This window comes from Nerophis lumbriciformis, linkage group LG08, assembly GCF_033978685.3.
Source record: "Nerophis lumbriciformis linkage group LG08, RoL_Nlum_v2.1, whole genome shotgun sequence".
Taxonomy (NCBI): domain Eukaryota; kingdom Metazoa; phylum Chordata; class Actinopteri; order Syngnathiformes; family Syngnathidae; genus Nerophis; species Nerophis lumbriciformis.
This window is the reverse complement of record NC_084555.2, coordinates 44,169,312-44,180,805: the sequence shown is the minus strand read 5'-3', so window position 1 is coordinate 44,180,805 and position 11,494 is coordinate 44,169,312. Positions and strand designations below refer to the sequence as shown.

General features: G+C 39.0%; 1 protein-coding gene across 1 annotated transcript in view; it reads right to left on the bottom strand.

Moving 5' to 3' along the window:
• Nucleotides 1-3,176: 3,176 nt before the first annotated feature.
• The window catches only part of LOC133611838 (transcription regulator protein BACH2-like), a 49,873-nt gene continuing 41,555 nt past the window's right edge, over nucleotides 3,177-11,494 (bottom strand). The window contains exons 4-5 of the mRNA XM_061968983.1: nucleotides 10,719-10,925; nucleotides 3,177-4,630 (exon numbers count right to left, since the gene is read on the bottom strand). Of these exons, the coding sequence (XP_061824967.1) occupies nucleotides 4,223-4,630; nucleotides 10,719-10,925 (615 nt within the window). The 3' untranslated portion in view covers nucleotides 3,177-4,222. The remainder of the gene's footprint in view (nucleotides 4,631-10,718; nucleotides 10,926-11,494) is intronic.

Here is an 11,494-nt window from a genome sequence, read left to right as displayed (position 1 = left end):
GTTTGGTGAGCATTCCTCAACTTTCTCAGTCTTTTTTGCCACTTGTGCCAGCTTTTTTGAAACATGTTGCAGGCATCAAATTCCAAATGAGCTAATATTTGCAAAAAATAACAATGTTTTCCAGTTCGAACGTTAAGTATCTTGTCTTTGCAGTCTATTCAATTGAATATAGGTTGAAAAGGATTAGCAAATCATTGTATTCTGTTTTTATTTACCATTTACACAACGTGACAACTTTACTGGTTTTGGGTTTTGTACTTATAAAATGGCACAATAAGATTAATCATTATTGTTCTTATATCCAATTGCTTTGTGCAGGTTATTCGTAGTCGTTGAGTACAAAAAAGTAGAAGTGACTTTTAATCGTGAATAAATGAGAGAAGCAATTCGGCATACTTTGGAAGACTCGTTCTATTTAGGCTGAATCTCAATTCTCCTCCCCTTGAAACTGAGAGGCAGGAGGAAGTAGTCAAAAATAGAATTCTAAGAACAGATAAGTGATAAAAAGCAAACTTCATTATTTGGAAGCTGTAATTTTGTCAAGATCTGTGGTCTGGATCATGTTTTTGTTATTTTCTGTTAGTTTTAAGACTCCACTAGTTCCTGTTTTTGTGCACCCTTGTTTCTTTTAGTTTCCATGGCGACTGATTAGTTTCACCTGCCTCACGTGTCCCGAACACATGAGGCAGGTGAAACTAATCAGTCACCATGGAAACTAAAACCAACAAGGGTGCACAAAAACAGGAACTAGTGGAGTCTTAAAACTAACAGAAAATAACAAAAACATGATCCAGACCACATATTATGACAAATTTCGGAAGAAATTGTGTGTGAAACCTGGAGAAATGCTAGCAGTTAGCGTCAAGTAACAAAGTGTACGACTCTTGGGTGTGTACCTATTAGCATGGTTAAACTTTTGCATGTTAGATATTTGATTCCGAGGCGTACGCCTGCAAACTTTTTCAAAGCGCTAACTTTAACATGCTAAAAGGTAATACGCATGAAATAGCAAAATTTTAGACTCGGATGCATATACCTGCAAAATAAGCTCAAGAGATAGCATGTTAACAGTTAGCATGCCTTATTAAATGACATTTTTCACTTTGCAGTGTAAACATTCAAAATTTGCTAAAAAGCCAGCATGCTATTGTTAGAATAATTGTTTCTAAATGATCACAAAAACTTTGTATTACATTGAGCAGCAAAAGCTGTCTTTGAAACCTACCAAGAGTAAGGCTCGTAAAACTCCACTGTGTAGGGGGGTGGAGGGGGAAAGCAAGATGAAGGTGTTCCTGTGTCTTTCATGTATGGTAATCAACAGAAAGATATCGTTCTAACCTAAGGACTTCAAAGCGGAGAAGAAGCAGGACCAGACTCCCCTCCAGTCGACCTCTTCTTGAACCTTCTTTTTGAACTGTTTTACGAACGTCTTTTTTGAACTATTTTACGACCTCTTCTTTTGAACTGTTCGGTAACCAAAGGCAACGCTGTTTACGACCCACTTCCCTTTGGAAGCAGCTGTGGTCATGTGGTCGGAGAAAGTCAAATAAAGAAGGAGGAGTACAATCTTTTGCCAGAGCGTGCTGAGATCCTGCGCAAGGGCACAGTGTACAGGCGACTCTCCTCAATTGAGTCCAAATTGAATTTCGTCTCTGTTTAATTCTTTGCCTCTTGTCTTGTTTAATAGATGTCATCAGTGTTTGAACCTGACAGCTAAAATCAACATGCTAACATTAAAATTAGCAAGAAACATTTAGACTTTGGAACGGTTCGAATTGCTCGAAAAAATGCTGAAGTCCTAACACTTTTAAATAAAGGATAAAGAAACCGGGAATTTTTTTGGACAACAAAAATATATAGCTGGAATGTCCCGAATAAGTGGAATGTTTTGATGGCGGGATGGCTAAAAACTATTGGGAGAAAAAAGCTATTGAAAAATGACAATTGCTAACGTTAGCATGCTAGCGTTTATATCTCATTTTGCAGCTACAGTTCAGAGTCTTTTGTTTAATTACTTCACACTTGCTACCTGACTTGTAAATATGCTAACAATTCCAGGAACTTTATTGTCATACGAGCACATGTGAGATGAGATGAAATTTAGTAACATTGGCATGCTAGTTTGTTTTTAGCTCACAGTCAAATATTTTACTTCAGGCGTGTTAACTGCTAGCATGTAACCTGTTTTTAAAGTTAAATATCTTGTTATTTCACGCCCGCTAACTGCTAGATTTTATTTTTAAACTCATTTTGCAGAGTCACATATTTTGATACTAGCTAGCACTCCAGTTTGGCTCTTTAGCATCCGACAAAACGTAAGGTGGAGAATTGGGTTTCAGCCTTAAGACGTCATTTAAGTGCCAATGTTATGCATCATCATCATCGTCAGTACTAGCAGTCACCTCTTGGAGGCGCTGTCTTTAGCACAGACGTAAAAGAAGGCAGAAAGTAACATGATTGAAACAAAACAAAAAAATGGAAGTTTGCATAATGAGAGTTCATTTTACCAAACACATCAAATGACCTTTGGTAACATTGAGAGTCCTGTTTTCACTTCAAGTGGAACATTTAGTTTCACGTTTGGTGAATCGTGTCAATAATTACTTGAAGCGTTTGGGAAGTCAACTTATTTGCTTTCATTTGGAGAATAAATATAGGAGCACAGTAAATGATGCTATACGTACGTACGTATGTATATATGTGTATACATTGATACGTATGTATATATGTGTATACATTAATACGTATGTATATATGTGTATACATTAATACGCATATATATATATATATATATATATATGTGTATACATTAATACGTATGTATATGTGTATACATTGATACATATGTATATATTAATACGTATGTATATATGTGTATACATTAATACGTATGTATATATGTGTATACATTAATACGTATATATATATATATATATGTGTATACATTAATACGTATGTATATATGTGTATACATTGATACATATGTATATGTGTATACATTGATACTTATGTATATACATTAATACGTATGTATATATATATATACGTATTATGTATATATGTATATAAATTAATACGTATGTATATATGTGTATACATTAATACGTATGTATATATGTGTATACATTAATACGTATGTATATATGTGTATACATTAACAAGTATGTATATATGTTTATACATTAATACGTATGTATATATGTGTATACATTAATACGTATGTATATATGTGTATACATTAATACAGCACACCAGGTTTGAAAGAAGAGGGTCAACAATATAATCATATTATATTTAGGGCTGGCAACGTTAACCCAATATTAATGCACGGCGTGGTTGGGGTGGGCGGGGTTGGGTTTGGTGGTATTGGGGGGTGTATAGAGTAGCGTCTTGGAAGAGTTAGTGCTTCAAGGGGTTCTGGGTATTTGTTCTGTTGTGTTACGGTGCGGATGTTCTCCCGAAATGTGTTTGTCATTCTTGTTTGGTGTGGGTTCACAGTGTGGCGCATATTTTTAACAGTGTTACAGTTGTTTATACGGCCACCCTCATGCCTTGCATTCACTTGTGTGTGTTAAAGCCGCATATATTAAGTGACTGGGCCGGCACGCTGTTAGTATGGAGGTAAAGCGGACGTGACGACAGGTTGTAGAGGACCCTAAAGGCAGTGCCTTTAAGGCACGCCCCCAATATTGTTGTCCGGGTGTAAATCGGGAGAATGGTTGCCCCGGGAGATTTTCGGGAGGGGCACTGAAATTCGGGAGTCTCCCGGGAAAATCGGGAGGTTTGGCAAGTATGGTAATGGGTCCCATTTTTATAGTCTTCGGTATGACTCTGCCGGGGTTTGAACTCACAACCTAACCCATCTCAGGGATACTCTAACCACAAGGCCACTGAGTAGGTGCCGACTGTTTCTCCTCATATTATTCTCCGGGCCATAAAATGAAAGTGAATAAGTTACTTCCCAGAATGCAAAGCAGGAAGAGAGCACGCATGGGTGTTTAGCGCGTAAAGTAAAAAGGTACAAAGACGTCGAAAAGGACTTGGGTGAACATTCTGAGAATTCCTGAGTTGGACCCCCCGTGACGCTGGCAGGAGGGAGGGAAGCTAACAGGAAGTATGAAACACAAAGCTGCCGGTCCAGAAGGTACCTGTGGAACAATATTGCTGAGAGGACAAAAAACATCTGCAAAGATTCCCGTCCAGTATTTGAAAAAACAAAACATTAAGTACCGTCGTGTCTTTTCTGTTCCTCCGTCGTGCATTTCCGAATCATTTCCTGACAGAAATCCACGGTGACGGAGGAGCTGAACACTTCCCGCGTGGACTCGAACATCAGAGGTCCGTTGGCGTGAGAAGACGCCTTCAGTTCCCCCGCCGACGATAAACACGCAGCTTTGTTTCCCGGAGGCGACTTTGGCAGGAACGCACCGTCGTCGTTGTCGTGGGCAGGCGGCGGCGGCGGCGACGGCGGGTTGGATGTGAGGTCGATGCTGGCGGACATGGGAGGCGAATGTCCGCCCTGCACGTCTCTGCACACTTGCTGGGAGAGGAAGGAGAGGTTCTGCCACAGCTCTGACATGCACACCTTCAGCTGATTGCGCTCGCTCAGCAGCTTCTCCTTCTCACACACCTGACCAGGACCAATGAAGATGCATTATTTACAGTATATCCACATTCATTTAACCTCTTAAAGCCCAAGCTGTTTGTTTACATGCTTTTTTTTCTCTTCGCTATTTGGGCTTATTGGACCCTAATTAGAATAAAAACTAAAAATCATCTTTTGATATGATGTACTTCAGGGGTGCCCATTACGTCGATCGCGAGCTACCGGTCTATCGCGAAGGGTGTATGGCGTCACATTAGTGCCAAAAATCAGAGCGCATAAAAACTGTTATCGCGCGCTGATTCTCCACCTCGTGCGCGCGCGACGCCTTTCTGCGCGCTCTCTGTGTACTCCTGGCATCTCTCCTCGCGCTGTCATGTTTCTTTTTGGCACTTTGGGGGCGGGTATGCTTAGACGGCCCCTTCTTTCTGATTGGTCAGGCAAAAAATGCTGAAAAATGCTCAGAGCCAATCAGAAGTATAGCAGGGCGAGTCATCGTCAATATGTATCAAGATTTATGGAGGAAGAAGTGGATAAAAAAAATGTTGCACGCTGATGAAGGTTATTTCATACCACATAAACACAATACAGGGTAATACAAAATGTGACCCAAATAAATAATAAGACAACAAACACCATAATCACATCTTTCAGCCAGAACTGGTCCACCAGCAATAACATCCAACCATAACATTATTTTATATTTTCACTTCTTCTTGAACATTTGTTTTCTAATTTATGGAATTTCTTTTGATTCAGCCATAAAATTAATGAAATAATCTTTGAATTTTGTTTTTGAAATGTTAAAAATAGCTTCTAATAATGTATTCTGAAACAGTTTAAAATAATCAGAGAACTGACTAACACTGACCCTACACAACTATGTTGCACAATTAAGTCTTTTTTTTTTTAAAGCGAAAGAGGTAATTTCAACAGGTACAGCATCCTATGTCATATCTACATGTAATAAGATTTGTAACAAGGCAAACCGTTTGTAAATTGGTCGAAAATCGAGCAAGTTATGGTAATTTAATTAGTACATGTACCATTGACATCAACGTAATGATTGAGGCTAGATGTCCGAGGTAAGATGGCTACAACGTTGCTACACTGGAGAATGATTGGTCATATGAAAAATGCTCAGAGCCAATCAGAAAGAAGGGGCCGTCTAAGCATACCCGCCCCCAAAGTGCCAAAAAGAAACATGACAGCGCGAGGAGAGATGCCAGGAGTACACAGAGAGCGCGCAGAAAGGCGTCGCGCGCGCGCACGAAGTGGAGAATCAGCGCGCGATAACAGTTTTTATGCGCTCGGATTTTTGGCACTAATGTGACGCCATAAGGGTGTGTCAGTCGATCGCCAACTGGGCGTTGAAAAAATAGTCCTAAAATTAGCGATCAGAAATCTTCACTATGACGTCATTTTCGTCACTTGATTGACATTCACGGCACCCGAGGGTCTTCTGAGATGACGCTGGCTGCTGCGAGCTCAGTGTGAAGGAAAAAAAAAAGACCGTCAGGGCATACTTGCCAACCTTGAGACCTCCGATTTCGGGAGGTGGGGGGCGTGGTCGGGGGCGTGGTTAGGGGCGTGGTTAAGAGGCGAGGAGTATATTTACAGCTAGAATTCACCAAGTCAAGTATTTCATATATATATATATATATATATAGATATATATGTATGTGTGGGAAAAAAAATCACAAGACTATTTCATCTCTACAGGCCTGTTTCATGAGGGGGGGTTCCCTCAATCATCAGGAGATTTTAATGGGAGCATTCACATACCATGGTTTATATAGGGCACAGAGTGGGTGGGTACAGGCTGGCGTAGGGGCGTGGTGATTGGCTCATGTGTTACCTAGGAGGTGTTTCCGTCTGTGGCGGCATGCTGTTACAATTTCGCTGCGCTTGTTGAGGGATGACAGGTCTGGACGGTAAATAATAAACAGTTTCTCTTTCAAGCATAGGTTGCATCTTTTATTACCACTATTGTAAGGTGTGCTGGATGCAAGAATTTGCCATGTTATTGAATATTCAACATTATTGTCTTTGAGGTCCCAAATGTGTTTGCTGAGTTCTGTGGTATTCCGCAGGTTTTGGTTCCTGAAAGAAGCCTTGTGATTGTTCCATCTGGTTTTGAATTCTCCCTCGGTTAATCCTACATATATATATATATATATATACGGTGTATATATATATATATATATATATATATATATATATATATATATATATATATATATATATATATATATGAAATACTTGCCTTTCAGTGAATTCTAGCTATATATAAAATTATTTTATTATATATATATATATAAAAGAAATACTTGAATTTCAGTGTTCATTTATTTACACATATACACACACATAACACTCATCTACTCATTGTTGAGTTAAGGGTTGAATTGTCCATCTTTGTTCTATTCTCTGTCACTATTTTTCTAACCATAGTGAACACCCTTTCGCAGGTACCCAGAAAGGTTTCGAGTACCACCAAAAAAACTGAATCTCTGAAGACAGTATAAAAATCTGTGTTAAAGGTGTACAAATACTGTTTGTATAATAAGCATGTTATTGTTTACAAATGAGGGTTAAGAGTTCAGTACTAAAAAAAAAAAAAAAAAGAATGTGGCTTAAGTACAGTTTTTTAATTGAGCTGCTGCATTTTTTGGTTGGGTTGTTTATTTATTTTGAGGAACTTCTCCATTTCTAAAAGGGGAGGAATGTTATAGAGTGATCTATGTTTGTCTGTTGCCATCTCCTGGTGAATGTTGGCTATAGCGTACTGGGGTTACTTTTTGGTTGGCCAACGATTTACGTGGCCAACCTGACGTCAAGTGTGTGAGTCTGTTCTGAAGTCTACAGTAAACAGACGTACTTCATCACCTCGCCTGGTTATTGCCTCCAACTCAATATATTACAACAACATTGCTGTTTACGGCAGACGAACTGCTTTACGGTAGAATAAAACATGACTGCTGTTGTTGTGTGTTGTCACCGCGCTGGGAGGACGTTAATGAAACTGGCTAACAATAAACCCACATAAGAAACCAAGAACTCGCCCTCGATCATTCTACAGTTATAACGTGTGTTGTGGGAAAGCGGACGTGAATACAGGCTGTTGACACGTCACTCAGGTCCGCATGGAGCTGGAGGGGGCGTGGCTTCCAGCTCCGCCTGAATTTCGGGAGATTTTCGGGAGAAAATTTGTCCCGGGAGGTTTTCGGGAGAGGCGCTGAATTTCGGGAGTCTCCCGGAAAATCCGGGAGAGTTGGCAAGTATGCGTCAGGGAGGCGAGAAACTGTTTTTATTTCAACCATACCTCCTGTCAAAAGCCTAAAGACTGACCGCATAGTTCCTGTCTTCACAATAAAAGCGCTGCTCTATCCTGCCTGCGCTAACAAAATAAGAGTCTCGGAAATCTGCCGCGCACAAGCCCGCAAGCCACGGAGTTTGCCGCCAATGTGTTTCTTGTAAAGTGTATAAAAAGGAGTATGGAAGCTGGACAAATAAGATGGCAAAAAGCAACCACTTTGTGAAGTGAAGTGAATTATATTTATATAGCGCTTTTTCTCTAGTGACTAAAACCGCTTTACATAGTGAAACCCAATATCTAAGTTACATTTTTAAACCAGTGTGGGTGGCACTGGAAGCAAGTGGGTAAAGTGTCTTGCCCAAGGACACAACGGCAGTGACTCGGATGGCAGAAGCGGGGATTGAACCTGGAACCCTCAAGTTGCTGGCACAGCCACTCTTACCAACCGAGTAAGCCCCGGTATGTGGTATTGGACAGAAAGGAGGACTTTTTTTCTCCTCCATTAAAAAAATGTGGACGTTGTCATCACTACTGTCTGATTCCAATCAATGCAAGTCATCAGAATCAGGTAATACACCAACTTATATTCTTGTCTTCAGGAAAGAAAGGAATCTATATGTGTTAAACATGCTTGTATTATCATTAAACACCTTTTAACTTGTTAACAAAAACGTCTCTTTCATAAATAAATAAATATAAATTATATATATGAATGAGGTTGATCCCTTCGACTCGGTCATTTAAAAAGTAGCTCGCCTGCTGAAAAGTGTGGGCACCCCTGATGTACTTAGTCCATAAGTACACAAACGTGTACTTCATGTGTAGTGACATGCAAATTTTTTTTTTTACACTTTTTTCCCCCCAAAATTCCATTGTATGTTATTGTCATGATCCGTGGTCCGGATCATGTTTTGTTTAGTTATGCTCTGTTATTTTTGGACTCCAATAGTTCCTGTTTTTGTGCACCCTTGTTTGTTTTGTCACCATGGCGACTCATTAGTTTCACCTGCCTCATTTGTTCGGGACACGCACCTGCTTTAATCAGGAGATTATTATTTAAGCCTGCGGTTGCCAGTTAGTCGGCTGGCGACATTCTGTCATGACGAGGGGTTTTTCGCAACTTCCCGTATTTTTCGGACTACAAGTCACAGTTTTTTTCATAGTTTGGGTGCAACTTATACTCAGGAGCAATTTATGTGTGAAATTATTAACACACTATCAAATAAAATTATTTAGCTCATTCACGTAAGAGACTAGACGTATAAGATTTCATGGGATTTAGCAATTAGGAGTGACAGATTGTTTGGTAAACATATAGCATGTTCTATATGTTATAGTTATTTGAATGACTCTTACCATAATATGTTACGTTAACATACCAGTTGGTTATTTATGCCTCATATAACGTACACTTATTCAGCCTGTTGTTCACTATTCTTTATTTATTTTAAATTGCCTTTCAAATGTCTATTCTTGGTGTTGGCTTTTATCAAATACATTTCCCCCAAAAATGCGACTTATACTGCAGTGCGACTTATATATGTTTTTTCCCTTCTTTATTATGCATTTTCGGCCGGTGCGACTTATACTCTGGAGCGACTTATACTCCGAAAAATACGGTACTGCGGTGTAGTTCTCCCAGGAAGGCAGACGGACTACTCGGGACAAGGCGTGAAGGTAAAAACATGATTTATTCTTAGCTTAACTACGCAGGAAAAGACAGGAACTAAAACGACAGAAAAGCGTGCCGGTCGCAGGAGAGGCTAAGGATCATAAAACTTAATGCAGGAAACAGACGTAAACACTTAGCCTGAACTATGAACATAAACAAACAAGACTTACTGGACACGGCATGAATCAAACAGCATGAACTATGGCAAGAAAAGTCCGAACGGAGCAATGTCGCCAGCCGACTAACTGGCAACCACAGGCTTAAATAATAATCTCCTGATTAAAGCAGGTGCGTGTCCCAAACAAATGAGGCAGGTGAAACTAATGAGTCGCCATGGTGACAAAACAAACAAGAGTGCACAAAAACAGGAACTCAAGAAGTCCAAAACTAACAGAACATAACTAAACAAAACATGATCCGGACCGCGGATCATGACAGTTATACTCTTCTGACACCACCAGATGGCAGTATAAGTGTCCATATGTCGGCATAAGACCCCAATTCAGTAGTGTACACAATTTTGGAAATAAGAGCTAAAAGGTGCTGTCCACGCATGTGGCCACTAAGGCCTTTGGTAGACACACTACTAATCTCCCATATTTTTTTTTATACGATTCCACTTTTTCAGGCAATTATTTTATTAAATCTGAAATATTCCCAGTTTACACATATTTCCACTTTTTTCCGTAGCACTTCTCTAATAAAAAGTGTTCCTACTTTCAATTCATTAAAAACATATTCCAAAATGCCATCCAAAATGCTAACAGTTAGCATGTTAACTTTTTTGGCATTCATTTTTACTGGCATACACCTCAAATTTAAATTTGTTGTTACTTGACGTATGCTAGCTGTTGGCATGCTAGCTTTTTGGCATTTTTTTTCTAATATATGCCTACAAATCAAATATTTTGTTACTTGACACATGCTAGCTTTTTAACAAATGTTTGCTGGCATACACCTCAGAGTAAAATTTTTTGTTACTTAGACTTAGACTTCCTTTATTGTCATTCAAATTTGAACTTTACAGTATAGATAAGAATGACATTTTGTTGCATTGACGTATGCTAACTGCTACCATAGAAATGGCCTACTGTTGTACAGTTATGATATTTTTTTCAACGTACCAGCTTGCGGATCTCACACTCCAGGTTCTGGATGCAGTCCAGCTTCCTCTTGCGACAGCGTTGGGCAGCGATGCGGTTTTTACTGCGCCGGCGAATGTCATGAATGAACTCCAGCTGCTCCGAGGTCAACTTGTGCATCTTGATGAGGACCTGGAAGTCGTTACGTGGCAGGTTGGTGATCTGATCCACAGGGAAAGGCAGCTTTACCTAAAAGTAAACAAGTCCATGTAAGTCATACATATTCGTGTATTCATACTAGTTAAATATAAAATATGCCAGACCTTTATCCAAAATAATTAATCATACATGAAGTCAACTAAAGTGTAAAAAAAAAACATGAATATTTCATCATATACATATTAGATAATACATTCCAAAACTAACTAGACAACAACAATAATATATACCAGATAATTGCATGCAACAATTATGCAGTTAAACCAAAGTGCAATGTTGTTTATCATCCACTAGAGGGTGGTGTTGAGTTATGAATGCCAGAGACAACATCACTATTGTTGCATTTGTTTTAATATTAGCCAGAATTGTCAGTCAATTAATACATATATTAACAATAGTTATAATAACAATAAAGCTATAGCTTCAACATGAAATAGGGGTGATCGATCCAGATGTCGATACTATCGATACAAAGCCTAGTATCAGTAGATAAATGATACTAAAGCGTTTAGATCGACATTTTGTTTTGTGTGCCAACAAATTCAATATAAAGTGGCCAGAATATGAATTTAAATAATAATTATTCACTTAAATACATC